Source organism: Electrophorus electricus, chromosome 7 (assembly GCF_041902795.1).
Source record: "Electrophorus electricus isolate QZ-2024a chromosome 7, ASM4190279v1, whole genome shotgun sequence".
Classification (NCBI taxonomy): Eukaryota; Metazoa; Chordata; class Actinopteri; order Gymnotiformes; family Gymnotidae; genus Electrophorus; species Electrophorus electricus.
Window position 1 is genome coordinate 34,766,497 of NC_137503.1, and position 26,004 is coordinate 34,792,500.

Below are 26,004 nucleotides of genomic sequence, written 5' to 3' on the forward strand. Positions count from 1 at the left end.
AATAGAAGTGAGTCACTGATGATGATGTGTCAGTGACGAAGGCCCAGTCGTTTTTACTAAAACTCTTTAAAGCTGTAGACAGACTGTCTCGTTTCTTGTTCCTCACAGACCGGAGTAGAGGGTTGGGGTGACGACATCAACTGGGAGGAGAGTGACTGGTGAACTCTGACCCCTACGCATAACTTCATGAAAGGCCATGCAAGACAAATCCGTTTACCGAGGTGGTGTGAACACGAAGCAGACGAACCCAATTCACACTAGCCAATCGCTGCTGTCAGCACAGATGCAGCTGTTCAGTGCTGCTGGACTGGGACCTTCTACGCCAACATTAGTTATGACTCAATGCTCGTCCACTTTAATCTGCATCACGGTTCGTTTGGACCAGCTTACCTGTGGCAGTTTTTTTTTTTTTTTAATAGATTGTTGAGATTTACATCCATAATGTGAAGTCATGTGCTCAAAGTAACGAACAACGGACGAGTTTCATTTGTGCTCTAGTAATTCACACTGTCAACACCTATCACAATAGCCATAGAAATCTGGAATGTGTCATTTAAGAAGCAGGTGTTTGGCATTCTAAGGGAGAGGCATTAAGGATATCTCATTTTGGCAGAGTTTCTGGCACTACTACCCAGACTGAAAGCATCTGTTGGCTGCCCTGCGCCATGTAAACCATGTAGGAAGATTGTTTGCCAAACATAGCTCGGAACATGAAGGGGAATTTCACAGGAGTTGTGAAGTTTCCATAAATATTTTTTGGGCCGTGCACCTCCTCCATGTTTTACAAGCCTTCAGAGTAAGGCAATACGAATATTAAAAATAGATCTATAATATATTGTTTATACACATTTATTTGATTTTGGGGTGGGGCTGTGTGTGCGTGAGCGTGAAAGAAAATGATTATTTGTATTGACAGCTGCTGATGGAATAAAGTGGTTTATGGTACTTTTGTGTGTCCAAGTCATTAACAACTACCCCTACGACCTATGCATCTTACAATTACAATTCAATTTTAAGCAAAGAATGCATTTCATACATTAATCCTCTAACAAATTTTAATATAAAAACTAAAAGTCTAATTTACAAAAGAGAAAGTGGATTCTGTCCTGATACTTTGTCTAGGACAGGACAGTAGTCCTGTATCATTACAGAAACATGACTATCCGGTGATGTGGTCTTGGTGACCCTCAGGAGTCGTGGGCCGTGCCACTGATAATGTGGGTGATGAGTGTCTGCAGGGTCTGTAGTCTGGCCGTCACCCACGGAGGGGGAGGGGAACCAGGGCTGGGTGTCACTGTTGCTCGTAGTGCACTTTCTGCCGCCTGCAGGTGGCGCTCATAGTCCTCCTCACGGCTGGGTTCCTGGCGCGCTCGCTTTGGGAGAGGCTGATGGAGGAAAGGAAGTGGGGTCACGCAAGGACACCGAGGTGGCCAGAAGAAACTATCATTCTAAAATGGGGTGTCTGTAAAACCCTGCAGCAGCAGGAACGCAACCAATGTGCACTAAACCAGGAATTGAAACAGGAGCAAACACTGAATGACACTAAATGTGAAAGCAACACCTACTAATGTATAACAGGGGAAACCACAAGTGTTGATACTATTAGGAAGAGATATTCCACCTCCAAACCCCCTACGGGACGGGCTGACTTAGCTGCTGGAGATCTGTGCAGTTCTGGCCCTCTGCTTCGTACAGAACTGATTCAGCTACGCGTATCTCGGAGCCTTTTCCCCCCCCCTTGCTATCGTCATGGATCCCCACTCTTACTGGAGGTGCTTAGGTGTTGTCCTAGGTTTCAGTCACTTCCTGGAGGAGTTGATGTCTTGCTCTGCAGAGACTGAGCTGGTAGACCGACTACTGTTTTCTGAGAGTTAGACTGGAGGGTTACTAGGACAGGACCTTCCCAAACCATGACTGGTCATCAGCATGATGCTTCGCTTGAATACTGATCACAAATCCCAATTAGTGATTCAACTTGGTTTGATTATCATGGATACACACACCAGCACACCCACCATGGTAGAAGCTCCAAACCTGTGTGTCAGTTTTCCTTCCAGACTCTGTACAGCACCATCAACTACTAAATCAGACTATAATGGGGGAAAACTCAGGAATTCAGACAGGGCAAACACCTCCTCTGTTACAGGTGTGTCTACCCAGCTCACCTCCTCTGCTACAGGTGTGTGTTCCCATCGCACCTCCTCTGCTACAGGTGTGTGTGGTCCTCTCTCCAGTGTGTCAGTGTGCCGGTCTGCCAGCGTGACCTCTGCCCTCAGCCTGTCCAGACGAGCCTCCTCACTCTCCTGCCCCAGGACGCTCTGCACACAGGCACCTGCACTTACTCATGATTTTGACACTGTGCAGAACTCTCAACGCAGCCATGCTGGAGTTTGCCTGGGCTGTGAGGGCCACACCGAGGGACGCACCTTGCTAAGGAAATTCACCACTTTTTCTTTGGTCTCCTCTGACGTCAGGCTTTGAGAGATGACCTCCTCGTGATTGGTGACCTTCAAAGGAAGGAAAAAGCATCTTAAGATCAGGGTTGAACACAAAGATAAGGCAGAGGGAAGGATAACCTTGGTAGGATGCAAAAATACTCAGATTAAGACAGCTGGGGTATTTTGTAACTGACTGATCTGTCTTTCTGGCCTGGTCGAAGGTTATGCTGTTTGTACAGAGGGACTCATGTTTATGTGTTCACTGGGAAACTGAAACCATGACCTGGATGCATGCTGTACCACAAGATGACATTTGTCTGCATGTTGTTGTACAGACCAAAGTTTCCTCCCAGGAGGAGGACAGACCTAAGCGGAGTCACCGTGAGTGTGAACCATGAGTGGAGAGGAGGCTGACCTCGGCGAAGGCGGCGAAGGCCTCCAGGGCGTGCTGGTGCAGCAGCCAGTATGGGTGGGCCAGCAGAGCCCTGAACAGAGCACTGATCCTGGGCAACACCTGGGACTGAACATGGCAACAGGACAGAGACGCAGGACGCCAGACAGGTGATTACATCATTACATCATTCCAGACAGACAGACACACCACATACAGGTGAAAGGGATCCACTAAATGTAGATTAAGCAAATGATCTAAATGCCTCTAGATTACAAAACTGCTATTCAGTCTGCACACACAGCATGCGCGCTAAAGCAGTGTCACATTTTTACTCTGGAACACTTACAGGCAAGTTTACTTTGTTTCATTTAATGATGCATTACTACCAACTTTAATGATCTTTTGATATTCTGTGCTTGATGGTCACTATTTAAATAAATAGTCATACATAACTAAGATGACTAGGGACGGGCGCGCAGTAGTTTTGTGGCTGCAAAAGGGAACTCCATCTCCCATCAACCCCCAGTACGTACGTACGTACTCACTCACACTCACACTCACTCGGATGTCAGAGGGAAGGAACACTTTCCCCACAGAGGCCAGGAACTCCAGAGCAGCCAGTACCACGTCCTCAGGGACTTTGTGTAGATCCAGTCCACTCAGACAACAAAATGCCTACAGACGTACAACGTTAACAGTAGCGCACAAATGAACCAGTGTGATGCTCGTCCGAGAACACGACACAAAGGTAAGAAAGCTGGGCTGGACAGATCACGGGACACGTCACCTGAGTGATGGCACCTGTGTCTAAGTTTTTAATCAAGATGGCTGAGACTGACAGGAGCACTCTCAGTGTCTGCTGGAGAGAACGGTGGATCTGAACCTGCAACACGGACACAACTGGTCATCAGTCCTCAACTGATTCTGTCAACCACATCGCAGACACACACCCACCAGTAACGCGCTAAAACTCCACACATGACGGTCGACACACAGCACAACTCTCCCTCACCTGGCTAACACAGGTAGTGTTCATTTTCTCTCTCTCTCTCCCCCCCCACCTCTCTCTCTCTCTCTCTCTCTCTCTCTCTCACCTGGCTAGCAGTCATACGACTCCACAGCTTGTGAATCATCTTCAATGTAGAAGCCTCAGTCTCAGGATGGAGAGAATCCAGACGGACCACCTCCAACACACAGCCCAGTGTCTCATTCTGGAAGGAGAGAAAAAAACTAAACATTTCTTCCAAATGACCACTGATCATATTTACACCCTAATTGATAAATATGTCATACAAAATCAAAGCTAAATAAGTACATACTTTATAGATTTTAAAAAAGCTTTTGATGCCATCTGTTATATTTAACATGATCTAATTAAGAAAACATCCATGGGAAACAGGTGTGGAATAAAAACTGGCCATAAACAGATTTCCTCTCAGGAACGTGGATTGAGACAAGGCTGCAGTCTAAGCCCGACAGTTTTAATGTCAATATTAAATTAAACTCCTGCTCTACGCAGACGAGTTGATTCTGTCCACCACCGCACAGAACAATAAATATATTTATTTAGAATATATATTTATCTGTATATATATTTTTTTCTCTATGCACCCCTGGTTCTCTTCCTCAGTTTGGACAGAGCACTCTCCACCATTTCACTGCATGTTGTACTGTGTATGACTATGTATGTGACAAATAAACCAAACTTGAACTTGAACTTTACTGAAAGCCGGTCCCCGTGGGTTGTTTCTGAAGCGTGCACGGTCGTTTCGTGACTGGTACATGGGTCAGGCGGGCTCTCCATTGGCTTTACACAGCTGACAGGTTTCTGTTACTGGTTCAGTCACTGAAACTTGTCCAGACATTTCATTTCTTATTTCTACTCCATGTGAATGTATTGTTTAAATCTAAAGGACAAAGGCCGTTTTACTATGTGCATCATAAGCCTCCACTAACCTGAACGGAAAGCAGCACTTCTGACCTTCCAATAGAACTCCTAATCTAGAGTGGTCACACACACACTGAAGCCATCAGGGTCAAACACTTTAAATCAAGTATTGTTTCAGAGCTGAAATATTGTGAGGGTTTTGAGGGGTTTTTTGTTGCAGAGAACAATACAGAAACCTCGGCCCAGCAGCCGTGAGACTGGGTCTTAAAAAAACATGTTGACACTGATCTAACCAATTGCCCTGACCAGCCTGCCAGCCAAGAACCAACACCCAGCACCACACAGCAGATGGACCAGAATTACCAACACCAAACATCTTCTCAAATTATTTTTTATTATCAGTCATCGTTGTAACTCTACAGAATCAAACACAAACAGCCAGAGCCGTTTTGTTTTGTTCATTTGAGGAGAAGCACAGAAATTATCCTTTGTTTTTATATGCCACCAATAAACTTCAGTCCCAGGAAACTGTACCAAAAAATACAATTTGATAACTGCCACACAACTGAGTAATAATGGGCACATTCAAGTCAATATTTACGTCCAAGGAATGCCAAATAATACCAAGGAAACGGTCCCAAAATTCCAGAACAGAAACTTGTTGTGAACGGGGAACGCCTGTGTGTGAGCTGGGCCCTCACTGAGTGAGCAGGTAAACTCACCAGTGTATGCATGGAGTGCAGCTTGTAGCCTGCAGCACACCAAGCGTCCAGTGCAGAGGTGGCGCTGTTGAGAACTTCTCGCTCCACACGCACATGTGCCTCCGTGCACAAACTCCTCAGCAGAGCTGCATGCCACACACACAGATTCTCAGCCCGCGATGGTGTGAAGCGCTCGACAAACTCCATCTGTGGAAAACACACACATGCACACAAATAAGGGGTGCTGGGGGGAAAAAAAGGATCAAGCAAATAAAAGAATAGACTATTTCTGTTGGTTGGTGAGTGAGCGAGAGAGAGAGAGCGAAACTCTGACCTGGTGGTGTGGAGACATGAGGAAGAGCAGGCGTCTGAGAAGCAGGCCAAGGTGGGTCTGCTGATAACACTCATTGTGACAAGACTTTATCTACATACACACACACACACACCCACACACACATATACACACACATACACATGGGGTACATTTAAAACAAATGTAAAAAGCCACTCTAGCTCTTACAGGAACAAAACCAACCATGTAAGAAACCTTTGAAGGTCAATACGAGTAAACAGTATATTAGGACCTGGTAGATGTTGACAAAATATGCATTATGGGCCATTTTGTATAAATGTTCATTTATGCATTGTTGAGACATGTTATATTTAGCTCACACCAAGCTTAAAGCACTCGGGTGAGACAGGTGTCCAGCGGTTGGACTGTTAGCATAAGTGAGTTCACCCATATCAGATTCCCACAAACAACCAAGAGCATGGACACAAAGGTCACATCCCCCAACTCACCAGGTGAGCAGTGAGGAAGACATGGTGAAAACACAGCTCAGCCATGCCATATCTGTGGACAAGAAAGAGAAAACAGAGAACAAGCACGCCATTAACTCAGCATCTTGCTCTAGTTTTTAAAAAAAAAGAGCAAACCCCTGGAAGGTGATTTAGCTCACACACCCACGCGCACGCACGCACAGACACGCACGCACACACCGCATACACCCACGCGCGCACACACACGCACACACCCACGCGCGCACAGACACGCACGCACACGCGCACACACCGCATACACCCACAGACACGCACGCACACGCGCATACACCCACGCGCGCACAGACACGCACGCACACACCACATACACCCACGCGCGCACACACCGCATACACCCACGCGCGCACACGCACGCAGACACGCACGCAGACACACCGCACGCACACACCCACGCGCGCGCACGCACACACGCAAATTATATTATTTGTTGACTGTGTGTGGAGCACAGGCTACTGGGGAAACCACTTGAAGTTCCACTTCAAGATTAACCACAACCTACTGGTTGGGATTCTAAAGATGACTAAAGTGATTCATTTGAACCTTTCAGTTAACCTGCTCTCCAGATGAAGTGTTGGTGACTGCCCTAAACTCAGTAATCATACCAATTTACAACACACTACAGCTACCGTGTGTTGGCCTGCTGACCTGCTGTTTAAACACAACACTGTTTTTCTTGGTCTAAACTCCAGTATTATTCAGAATGGAATTTTCCTGAATGAGCCAGCCTGCTGTCTGTTATCACTACTTTTAAGTTAACAACAGAAAGTAAAGATGTCTCATAAAAGCATGGGAAGTCCCTTTGGTCCTGTTTGTTTGCTCCAAAGTGAGAGTGATGGGGAAACAGTGCTGTCAGTGCTGTGACATTTACACACACTCACCGAGCCAGGAAGCACCAGACATCTGAGGCCAAAACCGCCGTCTGGGTATCAGACTGTAGTAGAGAGACAACCAGGGCCCGCTCCTGATGAAGGGAGAGAGAGAGAGAGAGAGAAAGAAATACACAGAGAAAGAGGGAGGGAGAGAGAGTGAGAGGAGCAACCTTAATGTTTTAATCTAAAGACTCACAGGTTTCCATCTCCTCAGCTACAACACAGCTGGAACACAGATGCTGTAACAAAATTCAGCATTGCAGTCCTCAAAAGACCACCAGCTCAGACACCAGACAGGTAATCAAAGCCTTGGGTATGACTGGGTATCTTAACTGGCCCAGGTGTGATGGGAGCTTCAATAAAACAGATGCTGACTGAGGTCTGAACTGGGAAACCTGGCCTTGGATGTCCATTACTGCCAACAGAACAGGACGGTAAGCATGCGGCGCAGGGTACTGACCAGCAGGGGGAAGTGTTGAGCGGGCAGCGCTGCGATGCAGGCGCACAGGTGCACACACACGTGCTGGTGCAGGCTGACCTTGCCCTGTGCCTGCCCGTGCAGCATCACTGCCGGCAACCAGACGGGCAGTGCCCGCTCCACACGGCACTGGCGAAAGCTCAGAAACGTAGCCTCAAACACGGAGAGCCTGCAGAACATGCCGAGAACAGAAGAAAACAAAGATGAACGTGAGCGGACGAAGGAAGAGGACCTCGATCTCCCACACGTGCACGTCTCCCTCCTGGTGCTCTACTGTTACCAATCTGAAAGGGGCGTGGCCTCCACGTGCCCCCTCCCTGAAAAGAAAGCGACTGTAAAGACTCTTTGCCAAACAAACAAAAACATGACGGTTTTAGACAGCACACCTGGGCGTTTCCTCAGAGAGCTGACTGGCGTCACACCAGAGACGCAGCGCCTCCTCTGGTAGGGAGGACAGCTTCCCCAGCACGTTCAACAGCAGCAGGCAGCGGGGCAGAGTGAGTGGCGCACTACACACTAAACACAACACACCCTTCAGGGTTAGGACACTACTGAGACAGGGCACAATATCAGCACATTTATACACACTGACACCAGAGGGTTTAGTCGTGGAAAAAGTCCACTTTTCTTCAATTCTGTGTATGTATTTATCAGGATGCAAATAACAATTGTGTGATTGTGTGACCAACTTCTACAATTCTACAAACAACCTCAGGTCATGACCAAAAAAAAAACAAACACAAAAAAAAAAAACCCACACCATTTCAGAACATTCAGATACCAAGAGGGAAAGAATAAGTGTATAATTCAGTAAGTAAACATTTTCTGGCTGAATTTCAGGCTCTCATTCTGTGCTGCAGAAACTGTCCCACGCCTTTTTAAACACTGTTTCAGTTCAGTGAGGTTTGTGGGAATGTGTTTATGCACACGTCTCTTAAAGCCTCACCACAGCCTCTCAGTGGGGCTGAGATGGAATAGCCAAGTCAAATCCACAACACCTTGATTCTTGCTTTCTCCGTTAGCCATCCTGATCTCGCTGGTGTGTCAGGGACTGCAGTCCTGTTACAGGACCCAATTTCAGCTCATCTGTAGAATATTCTGGCATAAAGTGAAGTCCATCGTTGTGACTGAAGGTTTCCCACATGAGAACCTTACAGAGGCCTCTATAGCCTGTGAAGTAGCTCTTGGATTTGTTTAAGCATTAGACAGTGTGATATTGGATTGGTAATCCCACTCCTGAGATTACTGGTCTTGAAGGTTCTGCGTGGTAAATTTGGAACTGTTGGAGATGCCCTCATAACCCTTCACAGACTGGTGAAGTCCTGGCTAATGCCCTTGTCTGATGCAGACACACCTGAATGCGCCAGAACAACAGATAAGGTTCAAGCTTTTATAGGCAGTCACACTCCTTAAAGACAAACTAACCTCTAAAGTTACAGGCTGGGCCCTGCAATAACACCTCCGGGTGCTTCCACATTAGCCCAGTCTAATCCGTACACCACTAACACAAAAAGCCACTACGTCCCAATCCTGACCTGAGATAGTACTGGGAAACGCATCATCTGAGCCAAACAGTAAAACGTTCTGGGTTTCGTTGGTGTAGCTCCATAGGGAACGAATGGCATTGCTTGCAACACAGCCCAGCTCAAATCTGACTCTCTAATGTGTCCCAGGACAAAGCAACCAAGATCAGCCTCAGATAGATTACACTGTAAAGAGCAGGGTCACCCTGCCCTGAACTACACATGCTCTGGCAGTTTAAAAATCCATTATGTATTATCATAATAACAAACGACTTAATAAATAATAACAGATGGCCTCATTGTCTTTTTCACATAAAATGTTAAAATGCCATGTCACTGAGGTCCATGACCCACATGACCTGCAGTGTTCCAATAATGAACTGATACAGCACAGAACACACACTCAGCACACACAGCTATAAACTCAGGACATCAGTCTTCTCAAATCTGTTTCTCTTTCACACACACAAGATAAACATGTTTTTTCCCTGAGAGGAAGGAGAATCAAATTAAATGTGCCTCTCAAGAGACCTCAACAAGTCATTATTCACTGTCAGTCTCTACATTTCCCAAGCCTGGTGAAAGAGGGGTTCAGGAAGCCGGAGAACCGAGGGAATGTCTTTCGCAGCCAGAGGTCCGCTGGCAAGGTGAGGGGAACTCACCGTCGGCCGGGGCCAGGACACACTCAGCAAAGGGCACGAGGGACAGGAGCTGACTCAGCATGGCATCCATGGAGACCAACACCGCGCCGCTCAGCTCCTCTCGCAAGGCAGGAGGCAGAGCCGGCACCGAGAGACACGGAGGAAACTTACTAGAGAGAGCAAGACAGCATCAGTCTCAGAGGGACAGGATGAGCAATATTCACAAACAGAGACACAAAGAGAGAGTGGGCACCAGAAACTAAATTGCCTTTTGCAATACTCTACTAGGCTGTAATATGCAAATGATCCCTGTAACCACTCAGATGCTTCCACAGTGCACTACAGATATCCTCAACAAACCCAAGGCATTTTCACACTAGCAATGTTTACAGATCCAAGTCTGTTTGCTCTGGTGTTTTGGACCCCAGGAGTGGTCCTGACAGCTGGTCTCTGAACCTTCTGACACTGGGAGCATGGAGCTCACGTGAAGCAGACCCTGGTGTGGTCTGCTGTAGGTGTGGAAGCCATCTACTCTCGGTGCTGCATGTGGGATGGATAAACCAATGTGACTTCTTTAACTTGAATGTGTAACTTCCCTTTTCAAGTTTCGTGATGGCAAGGAATGGACTGTAGGGTATTTCATGTAGGCTGGGTTCAGACTCAAGCATTCGGGACAAATGTGAAAATGCTCTTAGACATTTACATTTACAGCATTTAGCAGATGCTGTTATCCAGAGTGACCTACAAATGTGCTTTGTCATTTCCTCATAGAATATATCCTAGCCAGTACAGTAGGTTACAGTCCAAGATACCAATGAACTAGAATACTGTAGAATACAGGGATCAATGCTGATCACTAGAAGTACAAAATACATATAAACTCTATAACAGACAACAATCAGTGTAATAAACAAGTACTAGAGTTTGTTAGACAACATCAGTGCAATAAACAATACCCTACAATAAGTACTGGAGTTTTAGTTAGGCAACATAGGAGCAGGGTCAGTGGTCTTTTAAATACTCCACAGACAGATGGGTCTTCAGATATTCAAATGAATGTTCTAGATTATGATAAACATAATAAAATCATGACATTTATATAAAAATAATTTTGGTCAAAATAATGCAGGTGTTCATGTCCCATTAAGAGCAAGTGTTTCTAATGTGCATTTCATGTTTACAATGTGTAGCAATCCAACCGCAGCATAGAGTACTACTGTATGATGCAGCATTAACCCTTTCAGGGTTTACCTGAGGACCTGAAGGTAAAGCTGATAGAAATGACCACAGGACTGGGACAGGAATGGTTTAAACTCCTGCCAAAGAACAAAGCAACGACATCACTAGTACAATAATGGCAAGTTCCTCAAACCTGGTGAAATTGTGTGTGTGTGTCTGCAGGTACCTTTATGTAGTGCACTAGTGTGTTGGTGAAAAACCTACACATCTTGGTGGTCTTCTGAAAAAGCCTGTATTCTGGGCAGTGCACAATTTCCTTTGTGGGAGTTGAAAGAGAAAAAAATTACGTGTTACTGTGTGTAAAAGGACAGAAAATGGTCACACAGTGTGTGTGTACTTTCACACATGCAGGAGAGGACAGGAGACGGAATTGGAAAAAGGCCAGTGTGAGTACAGGACATCAGTCCAACCAATCAGCTGCATCTGTTTAACCTGTTGGTCTCAGTTTTCTAACAGCTGATCAGCCCCTACCAGGTGTGTTTCTATCAGGTGAGCCTCTGATGTCACTCCAGGCTCATACAACCCTCTTACACACAGTAGGCCATAAAACGTCACACACACTCACACACACACACACACACAAATACCTTCAGTATATAATACTTGACCCACAGAATTAAAAGATTTTACACAATACTTGAAAATTCCAAACTGGTTAATATCCCCATGATCTCAATTACAGTCCTTAGTGCTTATAGCACAACTAGTTTAAAGGTGCAATAAGTAATTTTTAATTAGCAAACAATATTTATGATTGCTATTTTTACATATTTCTATAAAGTGCAGAGAAGAATCATAATAGCTTTGAAGTCTTCAAACAAAACTACAGTTTATGCTCCCTAGAGTGGGTCCCTCACATGGAAGCAGCCATGTTTAAAATAGAATCTCTCTTCATACATAATCTCCAATACATCCAGACCACTAGGTGTCAGTATAATGGTTGCTTCATAATGTGAAGAAAAATCATTGGAAAAATGACTTAGTGTTCCTTTAATATCCAGTAAGCTCTCTGACAAGCTAATAAGCGACAGGCAGGATGAGACCTAACTAGTACTAGCTTATGTGTTAGTGGTTTTAGCTAAACAACCCTTTACAGTTTTGTGTCTGTGGTTTAGTAATGGCAAGTCAAAGCCTGGCGGAACTTTGGCCTCTGAGCGTGCTGTACCTGCCCGCCTGATGGTTGAACCTGCTCTGCCAACTCCACAGAGCTACACACTGATGCCAGCAGGTCCTCGCACAAAGAGGAAGCGATGTCAGTGTGCCGTAAGCGCTCCTCCACCAGAGACTGGTACTTCACGCTCTGTCTGCAGGCAAACATTGCACGGAGTGATAAGCCTCTTCTCCACTGTAGGGTTCTGAGTATGTACATTAACCACAACAGACGTACTTCCACATGAATATAATACATGAACATGGTATGCAGTGCTTACAAACATACTCAGCACAGATGGCTAACTATCCCTAACCCCGAACCATATTCAGGCAAACAGATGCGTTTGGGTCAGGTGGCTTAATGACACAGTGATCCGCTTACTTGTTCTACACAAGAGAGAGTAAGCTTCTTGTAGTTTTCTTTCTTGTCGCCAGCATTCAGCACTTGAATATCATTGTGCAGTTTTGCACACATAAAATATCAAGTTGGCATATACACTCTGTATGAATTAGCCCTACGGCAGAGGTCTGGCAGTATGACATTTAATGCAGTACATGTTCCAAACTAAACTGAAGTACAAAGACTTGAGTTTTACTCACTTGATTATGAATTTCCATGTGTTGGCATGGAGGGCAATGTCCAGGCTGGATATGACTGAGCACATGTCCAGGAGACTGTGAATCACTGCACGTTAAAACAAAAACATCACTGTTGGCCACTGGGGAATACGCTGAACTCCTAAATATCACATTTCACCACACGTATTAATACTTAAGTCGACTTCTTAAAAGTGGAACACTCCAAAGTCACAAATGGCTCTCTCCTGAGTTCTCGTCTCATCAGACACACCCGTGACGATATGGGCGACCTCCTCTTCTGAGGCACTGCTCTCCAGGCTGCACTGCTCCAGCACCTCCATGAGGAGCTTCTGCAGGGAATATGCCTTTTTGAACAGAGTCTGCAGCAGGTCTCCCACAAGTGACAGTTTCCCGCTGTACACCACCTCGCTCTCCTGCACACAGCATCATACCTTACCATGATTTAAAAATAACGCCATCGCTCCAGATCTCATCAAACAGCTGTCATTAAGACAGCGTTGAGAACATTACCTACAGATCGCTAAAGACAGATAAGCTGACATAGATTCAATAACAATTCTATTTAGACAGGTGATTATTTCATTATTTGCATTCATGAAAATCTAAATATTATACATTTATGAGATTCATATATTTGGGGCATGCTCATAACGATGAGTGCATAATGAGCAGTGCGGTACAAGTCGAGTGTGTCCTACTTTACAGTGCTGGAAGGTGTCCTTCAGGACATGGAGAACAGAAGGGGGCAAGGAGCGAATGGTGTCAAGGGAGACGTGCTCCTCACAGGAGCACACATGACGCACGCACGCAGAGAGAATCTCCAAAGTCTGCACCATCATCTAGACCAGCACAGCAGAAATAAACTTTAACAGCTCAATCTGGCACCATCTTCCCAAATGCAAAGGCAGAGTCGTGTGTGTGTGTGTGTGATGCTCTTTTAATATGTCCACATCTTATGTGATCGTCATCCACCTTGAGTTCTGCAGTGAATTCTAAAGATACTAAAATTGTCACACCATATACCACCATATACCATATTACTGCTGTTCACCATGAATTAATGCTAATGCCATTGTTTGATCCATATGAGACAGGTTCAATATGTCCAATAGGAATGTGCTGATTGCAACATATCTAGACAGTACAAACCATATAATATGGCATTTAGCTGACACCAAAGTGACTTACAATTATGACTGAACACAACTTGAGTAATTGAGGGTCTTGCTCAGGGACCCAACAGTGGCAACTTGGCAGTGGTGGGATGTTAACTGGAAACCTTCTGATAACTAGTCAAACACTTTAACCACTGAGCTACCACTAATACCCCACAATACTTGTAAATCGGGGGTTAAGGGATTAATACTGCACCTGCAGAATATTTCTGAGGAAGGCTCGCAGCTCTGTGTTCTGACTAGCCAGGCCTCCAATCAGCTTGCTGATCTCTTCCAAAAGGCTGGTAAACGTCACCACCACCTGTTGCCATGGGTGAGGGATAATCATGACATGTCTACGGCATGCTTTAGGCAGGTCTTCACACAGCTCATACCTTTGGTAGGACTCTGGAGAAACATTCTTCCACTTTGGACAGAGGGAGATGAGGAAGAAACATATCTACGATAATTCGCAAAACGTCTGTGAACAAAAACCAACAACGACCATTATACAGTTTAACATTCAAAATATTCGACCACAAAGCCACACAAACGAATAACTGGTGTATTTTATCACAATGACACAATATGAGCGATTAAAGACAAAACGTACTGAGGTTCTCCTCCCGGCTCTCAGTGTTCACGTACATGGCGTGTAAAGTGTTAAGGAGTCCAGACTGCACATTACTTTAACCCAAATCGTGAATACTCAAATGTTAGTCAAAATCATTATAATTTAAGTAAAATAACAACAGCGTTTCCACTGTGATTCAGGATATGACTAATTTCGGCAGGACCACGCCAAGTTCTTGTTGACATGTCTCCGGACTCCACCGGACAACCTCCTCCAGCAGGGCCGCCTGAGACATTTCAAGAGCGCCGTGACTAACCCCTGAATTTAGTCAGAGGGAGAGTGGTTCAGAAAAAGCGACAACGACCTTCAAACATTACAAACCTCACAGAGCTAACGGAGTTAAGATAGCTAGGTTAGCTGGGTTAGCTAGGCTAGCTAGCTAGGACTCACAATCGCTAATGTCTAGCCAATTGGCGAAAACTATTACATTTACCAGTCAGCTACATCAAGAGTGAAACATGTCAAAAAGTTACTTTTTGGACAGACGCTGAAGTAACGTATATTAAAGTGTGGCTAAAACCGGATCAGTTTTGAATTTGCCTCCTATGTTCCAAATACGGACGATTCCATTTGTCTGTTGTGAGGGGGTCTATATAACTAAAACTTATCGAAAGCTATTAAAAGTCTCCCTTATATGTAGCATGGCATAGTGTAAAATATATAAATGAAAGGTCGATTTAATTTTATTACAATCGTGTGCTGCGACATGACATCTATTAATACGTTTCACTGGGGGGTAAATGGTATAGCTCAAAACTTGGCGCGTCCACCCCCCCTCACCCCCGCGCACATACGTCATTAGCGCGCGTGGGTGAGACTCCTACAGCAGGACCTGAGCACGTGTCTGTCTGCCCGGCCAGCTGTCCTGCACGTATAGGTTGATATAGTTTCTTATTGTACTTGTCGTTGACTGATATGAAAGCTCGTACGTGTTTTGTACACCTAGTCATCAGCAGTCATCCCTGTATTTCTACAGTATTCTAGTTCATTGGTATCTTGGACTCTGACCTGCTGTACTGTACTAGGATGTGTTCTGTGAGTAAATAACAAAGCACTTTCGTAAGTCACTTGTCTGTCCTCCCCACCCGTGGATGTCCTTTATAGGAGTGAATCTCCCCAGTAAAATACTGGATTCATGCAACTGTGCTCCCTCCTTCACACACCCGTGCTTTACACATTTAAAAACATGTTTAGCCCTCATAGAATTTTAGAAGCTATATGAATCTATAGAAATAATTTTGAGAATATAAATGTAACTTCCTTTAACATTTTTTGTTTTTAATTTTGTAAAATTAGCCAGGATGGCTGCATCTTTGCCTGAAATAGCCCTACTGCAGTTCAATGTAATCTGGAGGGACATAGCAACATCAAGAAAACAATGTAACCATAATGTAACACTCAATCATCATTGGATTTTGCAGGATACTAACAGATCACACCAGTTCCGTGTTATGCAGAGATCATTAAGCTTCTTTTGAACAGAGGTCTGGAAGCCGGCTGTTTTCCCGTAGGTGAAAGCCTAGGTTGGCTGGGTGCCAGTGCAGATATGTAAACTGTGGCTTCCTCCTGCATTCTGGAATGAGTCTTCAAAGCTTCCTGTGACTATCATTGGGCTTAACGGAATAGTCACTGCCTTGGCCATATTAAAAAGACTTTCTTGAAGAATAGGGAGTTGCTAAAAATTAGTCTCATCTACAGGAAATACCTGATTATCTAAAAAATTGCATATTAATTCTGCACACTGAAACATCAATCAGTCCTTCACTTTCAGATTTCAGTGTAACGGAGATCTCCTAATACTTGTAGAAAAGTTTTCTGTTGAAGTTTTGCAGGGTGTTGTCTTAACTGCATGAGTAATCCAGAATTGAGCACTGACCGTGTTTCAAACCTGTCTGAAACTCTAATCTGTTGCAATTTTGGTCTTTAGTGTATAATTTACTGAACACACATTCATTTCTGAACTTTTTTTAAATGGTGTTTTAATAACAGGGGAAAGAAGATAAATTGCCTACAGGAAAGCTGATATCACCCATAGGAACTGAGTTCTATTGTTCCCAGAAGTCTCAAATCATGGAAAAAATGTGAGAGGAAGAAAAACTCCATTAAATGTCTCCATATCTGATTAAAAGTGCCATAGCGATGCCAGTTTCAGAACTGCAGTTTGGAAGATTAACAGACTACTGACACTGAGCAAATGCCTATTAACAAAATCTTGCACATAAAACATTACAATGGATTCACCTTTTAGTGAAAGTGTTATAGTGATTGTTAATAAACACAACCACAGACAGATGTTATAGTCAAAAGCATATCACCTGACACACAGTACTAGTACTGACAAATGTTTGTTCAAGTTTAAGATACAACAAACCAACCATGCCACAGTTCTTCTAATTACAGCCCTGAAACAGACAGACACATTCTTTAAAGGAGACAGGATATATTTCTCAGAGCACTTAATCCACACTTACACTGAACTGCTGGATATCCGGTAGGGATTTCATCACGCATTGTTAAAATGTCAAAAGAGGTCAAACATGGTCAAAACCGAAATAGCACTTAGACAGAGGACCCCTGTAAAATTTACAGTAAACTATTACAGTAAGAAACTAGGAGTATTTATTCTTAAACAATATTATAATGTATAGTCTTTAATGTATAGAATATATTGCACAAAGTATAGTTCATACTGTCTATAATGTATATTGTATATTAGATTATCATTATATTTTATGTGTAGTCTATCATTTACAGATTAGAAATGTAGTTTACAATGTATAGATTATAATGCATAGTTCATAATGTAGATTATATAAAATACAGATTATAATATATAGTGTAGAATTTATATTTTATGATGTATAGATTTTAATGAATAGATTATGATGTCTAGTCTGTAATGATTTTGTCTGTTTAGGAAAAGCCCTTATATTAAATTTGTCAGTTAGCAAAGGCCATGTCCAATGCTGTAGTACGCTGTGGTCCCATCTCAATGCAGCCCAGCGCTATAACATACAGCCGGTTATCTTCGCTGAACTGCTGGCTGTCCAAGTGGTGCTGACAAAACAATGTGGGGTTTATAGATAATCGGAACACATGTAAGGACAAGCCTGGCCTTTGAGGGTGGGATGGTGTCCATCCTAGCAGGGAGAGCGCTGCTCTCCTTTCCTGTAACATAAGACACAGTCTTATCACAGACCTAGTTCATCCAGGATAGATTCCTAGGAATACCTTTCTCCACCTCAGGAACATTTCAAGGATTAGGAACATACTCTCCTCACATGATGCAGAAAAGCTAGTCCATGCATTTACCACTTCCAGATTGGACTACTGTAATGTCTTACTATCTGGCTGTACCATTAAGTGCCTAAACAAGCTCCAGCTAATTTAAAACGCAGCAGCCAGAGTTCTTACTAGAAGTGGAAAGTTTGATCACATCACTCCTATCTTAGCTACTTTACATTGGCTCCCAGTATAATTTCGTGTAGATTATAGAGCACTGAATGGTCTTGCCCCACAGTATCTTAGAGAACTCCTGGTGCATTATGACTCACCACGTCTGATTAGATCAAAAGGTGCAGCTTTTATCTAGTACCAAGAATAAGAAAATCTACTTCAGGGGGCAGAGCCTTTTCCTATAAAACTCCCACACTGTGGAATAACCTTCCTGTAAATGTTCAAGACTCACACACAGTCTTAGTATTTAAGGCTAGGTGAAAACCTCTCTGTACTCTGTAACCTCTCGGGCATTTTATTAACTACTTCCCATCTTAGGTAAAGGTGTAGATCTGGAGGTCCGTGGGCACTGAGAGTTCTGGTAAACTGGGATGTGATGGTTTCACTTCACCTCTCTTTTGTCCCTGGAGTTTGCAGCGGAGTGCTGATGTTCCAGGGTGCCCTCATGCCTGCGGTTCCATACTGTTACTATTGTGGTGTCCACTGTCAGCCAGGGGAGGACGGCCCCCCGTTGAGTCTTGGTTCCTCTCAAGCTTTCTTCCTCATGCTCTAAGGAGTTTTTCTTTACCACTGTCACCCTTGGCTTGCTCACTGGGGGCTTGGACTTGGACATTTGTAAACCTGCTTTGTGACAATATCTGTTGTAAAAAGCACTATATAAATACATTTGACTTGACACATCACACACTCCCTCCATATGGAGCCTCACATGGTTAAAATTAGAGGTCATTTTATAAAAACTGAATAGAGACCCACAATAATACATACATACAAGTGAAAAGCACTGATAATTTATTGGAGTAATAATTTAGTTTATCATAATTTTGTAAGATAAGGCACATATCTTCCAGTGAAACTCAAACATTAGGTATGAAGTTAGGGAAATCTAATGTAATGAGGGCATTTTCACACAAATGCCTTTTCTCTTATTCCATAGTGATCTCATAGTCTTTGAAAACAGCTTTTAGCTTTTCCACTGTCACGGCATGGTCAGCCTTTCCATAACCCTAAAAACACACAAGAACATGTTTTTCTTTGTTTGTGGGAAAGCCTTCTACATTAAGTTGTGGAACTGTAGACTCACACCATGCACTGACCTAATGGCTAGACGTCTGCTTATGAGATTTTCAGTGAATTAAGAACAGCATTGTTCAGGTTATTCTCTGTTACATACACTGTAACGTTGAAAAGTAAATCTTTAGCTACCGTCGATTCTCCAAACACTCGCAGTTTCTTCTCTTTACTGTTGTGCTCCATTTTACCGCCTCCCAGACATGTACACTCCAGACCCAGACTCTCCACAGCAGGGCTGACTTTCTCAAAAATCTGATCTGAAATGGGAGAAATGGTTCATGATTAACCACCCCAGACAGCTCCAGAGTCAGGGGGGAGTCCCGGGGGATTACAGCGTACCCGCAAAATCACTATTACCCCGTAAAAAGGGTGTTTCATATACAAGCGGGTAACCAGCATAAACGTCATCTAGCAGATCGTGATCCTGATCAAACAGCTGAAGTCGCAGATATGATTAGGCAGCAGCCCTGCCCTGTCCGGCGCGTGCGGCAGCCGCCTCCTCGGCACGGGCAACTTACTGTGGTACTTGGCACTCCGCGTGCCCCGGACTACGTCTTTGTGGTCTGTGCCACCTTTAACCTTCACCCTCACTAAAATGTACTTGAACTCCCCATCGGGATCAACCGCGACGTCGGAGATTTTATTCAGACTGTCGGTCATCTTCCTCTCCAGGCGCGCTGTGGCTATTTCGGTCCGCGCTCCTCCTACTTAAAGCAGCAGGCCTGGATTACACTAGAGAGCCATTAAACATATAATACAGTTTGTAGCATAAGGAATTAGATGTATAGTATAGGAGTTAGATATTACAATTATGGAAACACTGCTTAATATTGCAGTTGCACAGGGGGACATTAGTTGGTAGTATAAACCATGTGAGTGGTGAGATACTGGGGCCCAGATCTTAGAGTGTTTGCTTTTCCTTGTGCTTCTGGTATTAGTGAAATAATCACTGTTGTAGATAATTGATAAGAGGGGTACAGAGTCAAAGTGAGTAGATGCAGATAGTTTTTCAATGATGATTTTCCAGTAAGGGTAATGGTTTTCTGAATAGTGTTCTTGGAGATGGTTAGTGCTGTAAGTGGTGCTATGGAGGTTTTCTTTGTCTGTCCACTGATGTGCCTGTTGTGTCTCCAAGCAGACACAGTGCTGTTGATGAGGGCAGACGGATAGTCAGAGAGTGTGAAAAACATCGTTAGCTTCTTACCATAAATGTTTGATGGGTGTGCACTGCCATATGGCACATGTATAGCTATCTATGGTGTTATGGCACGTGTATAGCTATCTATGGTGTTATGGCACGTGTATAGCTATCTATGGTGTTATGGCACGTGTATAGCTATCTATGGTGTTTTGGCACGTGTATAGCTATCTATGGTGTTATGGCACGTGTATAGCTATCTATGGTGTTTTGGCACGTGTATAGCTATCTGTGGTGTTATGGCACGTGTATAGCTATCTATGGTGTTTTGGCACGTGTATAGCTATCGATGGTGTTATGGCACTTGTATAGCTATCGATGGTGTTATGGCACGTGTATAGCTATCGATGGTGTTATGGCACGTGTATAGTTATCGATGGTGTTTTGGCACGTGTATAGCTATCTATGGTGTTTTGGCACGTGTATAGCTATCTATGGTGTTATGGCACGTGTATAGCTATCTATGGTGTTATGGCACGTGTATAGCTATCTATGGTGTTATGGCACGTGTATAGCTATCTATGGTGTTATGGCACATGTATAGCTATCTATGGTGTTATGGCACGTGTATAGCTATCTATGGTGTTATGGCACAAGTATAGCTATCGATGTTGTTTTGGCACATGTATAGCTATCGATGATGTTTTGGCACGTGTATAGCTATCGATGGTGTTATGGCACGTGTATAGCTATCAATGGTGTTTTGTGAGTGTTGAAATGCTTTCTTTGACACTTAAAATAAGCTAACAGGCTTGGTAATAGGCTGTAACATATTGCAACCAGCACTGGCTTTTCTTTAATATTCCAGAAGGGAAAAACATCATATTGTGGTGAAGACAGTATGCAATAAATTCAATTTAATATCTCTATCTAAAGTGAAGATTTTAAAACATATTTGCAGTGTTTGTAGACCCTGTTTTATTTTTATATATCTTTTTTTACTGTATCAAAATACAATAATGTTTAACCTAATTTTGCCCTTAAAAAGTTCATAAAGTGGAATGTAAAATTGCCAAGAGTACAAAGTCAGTTTAACAGATACTAGAACCAGCAGACTAATGTACGATAACTAAGTAGGCTGCTACAGGACACTCCTGTGTTCCTCACTGCGGTCACCACCATTACCCGAACTTCAGTTATAGCATCCTGTTCACTGCAGCACACAATACACACGCAGGAGAAGGTTTCCTCTGTTAGAGTGAAACAGATTTTAAAAACAATATAATGACACTGCAGGGGCTTTGGGGGGCTAACGCAATATCAGTCAGCACATGGGGGCTATAGCAGGGGTTGGGCTCTTATACGAGGCGTGGGGGCTATAGGAGGGGTTGGGCTCTTATACGGGGCGTGGGGGCTATAGGAGGGGTTGGGCTCTTATACGGGGCATGGGGTCTATAGCTGGGGTTGGGCTCTTATATGAGACGTGGGGTCTATAGGAGGGGTTGAGCTCTTATACGGGGCATGGGGGCTATAGCAGGGGTTGGGCTCTTATACGGGGCGTGGGGTCTATAGGAGGGGTTGAGCTCTTATACGGGGCGTGGGGGCTATAGCAGGGGTTGGGCTCTTATACGGGGCGTGGGGGCTATAGGAGGGGTTGGGCTCTTATACGGGGCGTGGGGGCTATAGAAGGGACTGGGCTCTTATACGGGGCATGGGGGCTATAGGAAGGGTTGGGCTCTTATACGGGGCATGGGGGCTATAGCAGGGGTTGGGCTGTTATACGGGGCGTGGAGGCTATAGAAGGGACTGGGCTCTTATACGGGGCATGGGGGCTATAGGAGGGACTGGGCTCTTATACGGGGCGTGGGGGCTATAGGAGGGGTTGGGCTCTTATACGGGGCGTGGGGTCTATAGGAGGGGTTGGGCTCTTATATGGGGTGTGAGGTCTATAGGAGGGGTTGGGCTCTTATACGGGGCGTGGGGGCTATAGGAGGGACTGGGCTCTTATACGGGGCGTGGGGGCTATAGGAAAGGTTGGGCTCTTATACGGGGCATGGGGTCTATAGGAGGGGTTGGGCTCTTATACGGGGCGTGGGGGCTATAGGAAAGGTTGGGCTCTTATACGGGGTGTGGGGGCTATAGGAGGGACTGGGCTCTTATACGGGGCGTGGGGGCTATAGGAAGGGCTGGGCTGTTATACGGGGCGTAGGGTCTATAGGAGGGGTTGGGCTCTTATACGGGGCATGGGGTCTATAGGAGACGTTGGGCTCTTATACGGGGCGTGGGGTCTATAGGAGAGGTTGGGCTCTTATACGGGGCGTGGGGTCTATAGGAGGGGTTGGGCTCTTATACGGGGCGTGGGGTCTATAGGAGGGGTTGGGCTCTTATACGGGGCGTGGGGTCTACACTGAGGTTAATGACAGTGCGTCATATCCCAGTCTTGCTAAATTTCTTCATAGGGACCTCCACAATGTACCTGAAAAAATTAGAATTCAGAGGTGTATCATTTTTTTAAGTTCTGTGGAAATTTGTTTTCTGAGCTATTGTTTTCATAGAGTATTAATTAATTAATTGATTGATTGATTGATTGATTTATTCATTAATTATTAATAACAATAATAAATGGAACAAAAAATCTGTTGGTAAATTATTAAATAAGACCAATACATTCCATTTACAAAATATGTATTGTATAGATAGAAGAGAAGAACATGTTGGGCATGCAGATCGCATGAGAAAAAGGAAAGTTTCCTGGTGTTAATGACCCCTCTTCCTTCCTCACCGACCCCACAGGACAGCGCAGGAATGAAAGGATTGGCGTCTGGGGAGGGTAATTCCAGGGGAAGGATTTCCATAGCTCTCGATTTCAGCGTCATCTCAGATTCTGGGAAAAGTGGTCAGATGCCGGACTGTAGATTGAGTATATAAAAACAGTGTCCAACAGCCCTGGACGCAGAACATCACACATCTCTGATAACAGACACAGAGCACAGCTAAAGGCTTACTCCCAGACAGTCACTTACAATGGTGAGCACAAGGAATCCAGTTGGGGTGACATTATCCATTTTGCTAGTTATTTGCAATATTTGTGTCTTATGGACTGGTAATATGTTAGTATTTGAATGTCAATAGCTGATCTTTTAAAAGCCTTGAAAGTGTTTTACAGGACTCTTTTTTTTTTACAGGACTTTGCCAGGACAAAAAGCTTGAAGACCCCATGGGGTTTTTTCTCCCACATCTTTTTCTTTTCAAGTAAGAAAAATGTTTTACTGAATGCTGAAATCTAATCTGAAAATTCCCAGGATGTGTATTACAAATGATGATGTTCTGTGTAGTGTAATCTGAATATTCCCAGCATGTGTAGTTGAAATGATGTTCTGTGTAGTGTAATCTGAATATTCCCAGCATGTGTATTACAAATGATGGTGTTCTATGTAGTCTAACCTGAATATTCCCAGCATGTGTATTATAAATAATGGTGTTCGGTGTAGTCTAATCTGAATATTCCCAGCATGTGTATTAGAAAGCCTTGGTGTTCTGGAGCCTTGGTGAGCCCTTGTCTTTGATTCCTACCACAGTGCTGTCTCAGTGGAAGCTAACACAGGGCTGGTCCTACCATTACTCCAACTACGGGATGAGCTGGAACCAGGCTGAGGCTTGGTGCAAGCAATACTACACAAACATGGTGGCCATCCAGAACCATGAGGAGATCGCGCACCTCAACAACATCCTTCCCAAGGTGCATGGACACTACTGGATTGGCATCCGCAAGACCAATGGCACCTGGACCTGGGTGGGGACCAACAAGCCACTGACGGCGACTGCTGAGAACTGGGCAGAGAGAGAGCCCAATAACGTAGGCCAAGAGCAGGACTGTGTGGAGATCTACATCAAGAGAGACAAGGATGCAGGCAAGTGGAATGATGAAGCCTGTGCCAAGATAAAGACTGCTCTGTGCTACACAGGTAGGTGCTCAAAATGCTACAGCAATGTCACTTAGTCTCTGTGGTATTATACCATATCCCAGCATATTCTTCAGTCTATGATCTGTGCATTGATTGTGTATAACAAGAAGGCAGTGGCCAATGGAGAGCGAGTGGCACTGACCGGTTTCTCTGTCCTTTAGCGTCCTGTCAGGACGACTCCTGCGGCCCGCACGGTGAATGTGTGGAGACCATCAACAATCACAGCTGCAAATGTTTTGAAGGATTCTTCGGCGAAAAGTGTGAGCACGGTAAGCATCCTCAGCCGGAGCAGTGTCAGGAGATCTCCGCGTTTAGCCAACGCTTTTGACCAAAGCCACCTCTGTTAGCCACCTACGCTGACACTTTTATTTAGCAGCACGTGGCCGAGAGCTTTGTTCCAACATGTTTCTTCTCGCCTGTGATGTCGTGGGCAGGTTCTGTGAACGCTGATCTCCTACCACCAATCACCAATGTGTTTATTTCTCCTCTGCAGTTCTCCAGTGCAAGGCGGAGGAGATCTCTGTTCCTCAGAGTGGCAGCGTCAACTGCTTCCACCCTAATGGACAGTTTGCGTACGACTCTCAATGCCGGTACTCCTGCAGTGAGGGGTACCAGATAGCTGGCTCACCGACAACACAGTGCAAAGCTTCCAAGACCTGGTCTAATCCAGCGCCCACTTGTGAAGGTGAGCACCTTTAATTCTGCCATAGTCCAAACCAAACAAAAACAGACCATGTCCTGCTTTGCTTCGATTCACCCACACACTGTTTTGCTACTTGCCCCTGCTGAGGCAGTTGTCCAGTGTTCTGAGCTGACTGCCCCGGCCCAGGGTACCATGAGGTGTGAGAATCCACTGGGACACTTCAGTTACCAGTCCTCCTGTGGGTTCACCTGCGAGGAAGGGTACACGCTAAGGGGCTCCAGAGAGCTGGTGTGCAGTGCCACTGGGCACTGGAACAACTCAGTGCCCACCTGTGAAGGTAAGGGGAGGTCACGAGTGGATACCTTGAAAGTCCACTGTACACTGTACACTGTGCACTTTATACTGTGCACTTTACACTGTACACTTTGCACTGTGCACTTTACATTGACAAGGTGTTGACCCTGATACTTCCTGTGCTGCTATCTAAATCTTTAACATCTAAAGCACGTAGTAAACTTGTTCTAAAAAATGCTCTGTACAAATCCATTTTATTATTAATATATTATTATAGGCAGTTTCATTTTTAATAAAACGTGCTATTTGCAAGGCAGAGCTGGGTCTGTCTAAGGTGCCTTTCATGAACTTAACCATGTGTCTCTGATTCTACATCACAGCTGTTGGATGTCCAGCTCTGGAGGAGCCTGTGAACGGGACCATGAGCTGCAGTGGGGATGGTGTCAGCTTTGGGAACGCCTGCAGCTTCAGCTGCAATGAAGGCTTCCGCCTTCAGGGGGCGCCAGAGATCACCTGCACCAAGTCTGCTCAGTGGAGCCAGGCAATGCCGTACTGTGAAGGTAACTCTTTTGCCAGCGTGTTCTTATGTGCTAAGAAAGGTCATAACACGTGTAGTAAATGTGAAGAGTGGAATCAGGGGTGTTTGATCTGAGAAGTCACCATATTGAACTTGACTTCAGCTTTCCAGCATGTTGCACAACCCTGAAATGAGGAAATCAGTGCAAATCGAATTTAGAATCACAGTGAACAAACAGAATCGTTTTCAAGCTCCAAACAGTCACTGACACAAATGTTTATTTATGCACAGCTATCAGATGCAGCGTGCCAGAGAAACGATCTCACATGAGCTCAGAGTGCAGCAGGAGTGCCAGTGACCTCACAG

At 44.6% G+C, this 26,004-nt stretch overlaps 4 protein-coding genes across 11 annotated transcripts in view; 2 read left to right on the forward strand and 2 right to left on the reverse strand.

Annotated features, from left to right (window-relative positions):
- scyl3 (SCY1-like, kinase-like 3) overlaps positions 1–945 on the forward strand; it is an 11,575-nt gene extending 10,630 nt beyond the window's left edge. For all 4 annotated transcript variants that reach the window (XM_081717365.1, XM_081717364.1, XM_027022458.3 and 1 more), the window contains one exon: positions 109–945. In XM_081717365.1, the coding sequence (XP_081573491.1) occupies positions 109–162 (54 nt within the window). In that variant the 3' untranslated portion in view covers positions 163–945. The remainder of the gene's footprint in view (positions 1–108) is intronic.
- firrm (fignl1 interacting regulator of recombination and mitosis) lies at positions 834–15,110 on the reverse strand. 5 transcript variants are annotated; one of them, XM_035524484.2, is made up of 25 exons: positions 15,025–15,110; positions 14,697–14,809; positions 14,531–14,570; positions 14,313–14,398; positions 14,135–14,239; positions 13,462–13,602; positions 13,014–13,176; positions 12,764–12,848; positions 12,177–12,315; positions 11,178–11,267; positions 11,024–11,088; positions 9,794–9,942; positions 7,995–8,124; positions 7,591–7,777; positions 7,140–7,222; positions 6,223–6,274; positions 5,756–5,845; positions 5,443–5,628; positions 3,927–4,043; positions 3,620–3,715; positions 3,388–3,507; positions 2,854–2,958; positions 2,427–2,507; positions 2,166–2,318; positions 834–1,385 (listed from the first exon to the last, which is right to left on the reverse strand). In XM_035524484.2, exons 2-25 carry the CDS (start codon positions 14,784–14,786, stop codon positions 1,188–1,190), a joined length of 2,751 nt encoding a protein of 916 aa, XP_035380377.1. In that variant the 5' UTR covers positions 14,787–14,809; positions 15,025–15,110; the 3' UTR covers positions 834–1,187. The 5 variants fall into 5 exon arrangements, with proteins under 5 accessions (XP_035380377.1, XP_026878252.2, XP_081573484.1 ...); XM_027022451.3 differs by having other exon boundaries at positions 14,985–15,101; XM_081717358.1 differs by having other exon boundaries at positions 3,394–3,507; positions 14,697–15,101.
- Positions 15,111–18,782: 3,672 nt separating this feature from the next.
- si:dkey-51e6.1 lies at positions 18,783–19,772 on the reverse strand. Its single transcript, XM_027022469.3, has 3 exons — positions 19,600–19,772; positions 19,214–19,338; positions 18,783–19,014 (listed from the first exon to the last, which is right to left on the reverse strand). Exons 1-3 carry the CDS (start codon positions 19,739–19,741, stop codon positions 18,934–18,936), a joined length of 348 nt encoding a protein of 115 aa, XP_026878270.1. The 5' UTR covers positions 19,742–19,772; the 3' UTR covers positions 18,783–18,933.
- A 3,336-nt stretch (positions 19,773–23,108) lies between these two features.
- LOC113585140 (L-selectin) overlaps positions 23,109–26,004 on the forward strand; it is a 4,470-nt gene continuing 1,574 nt past the window's right edge. The window contains exons 1-8 of the mRNA XM_027022468.3: positions 23,109–23,246; positions 23,405–23,471; positions 23,798–24,184; positions 24,346–24,453; positions 24,678–24,869; positions 24,979–25,164; positions 25,502–25,681; positions 25,930–26,004. The exon at positions 25,930–26,004 is cut by the window's right edge and continues 111 nt beyond it. Of these exons, the coding sequence (XP_026878269.1) occupies positions 23,244–23,246; positions 23,405–23,471; positions 23,798–24,184; positions 24,346–24,453; positions 24,678–24,869; positions 24,979–25,164; positions 25,502–25,681; positions 25,930–26,004 (1,198 nt within the window). The 5' untranslated portion in view covers positions 23,109–23,243. The remainder of the gene's footprint in view (positions 23,247–23,404; positions 23,472–23,797; positions 24,185–24,345; positions 24,454–24,677; positions 24,870–24,978; positions 25,165–25,501; positions 25,682–25,929) is intronic.

Excerpts from the sequence above, each read along its gene's own strand:
- firrm (XM_035524484.2), bottom strand. The coding sequence starts at position 14,786 with ATGTCTCAGGCGGCCCTGCTGGAGGAGGTTGTCCGGTGGAGTCCGGAG. Across the intron at positions 14,571-14,696 it reads TGGTCCTGCCGAAATTAGTC|GCCATGTACGTGAACACTGA; the intron begins ATATCCTGAATC and ends AACACTTTACAC. Across the intron at positions 2,508-2,853 it reads CCTTCGCCGCCTTCGCCGAG|GTCACCAATCACGAGGAGGT; the intron begins GTCAGCCTCCTC and ends CTTCCTTTGAAG.
- si:dkey-51e6.1 (XM_027022469.3), bottom strand. The coding sequence starts at position 19,741 with ATGACCGACAGTCTGAATAAAATCTCCGACGTCGCGGTTGATCCCGAT. Across the intron at positions 19,339-19,599 it reads GCGGAGTGCCAAGTACCACA|ATCAGATTTTTGAGAAAGTC; the intron begins GTAAGTTGCCCG and ends CTCCCATTTCAG. Across the intron at positions 19,015-19,213 it reads GAGTGTTTGGAGAATCGACG|GGTTATGGAAAGGCTGACCA; the intron begins GTAGCTAAAGAT and ends GTGTGTTTTTAG.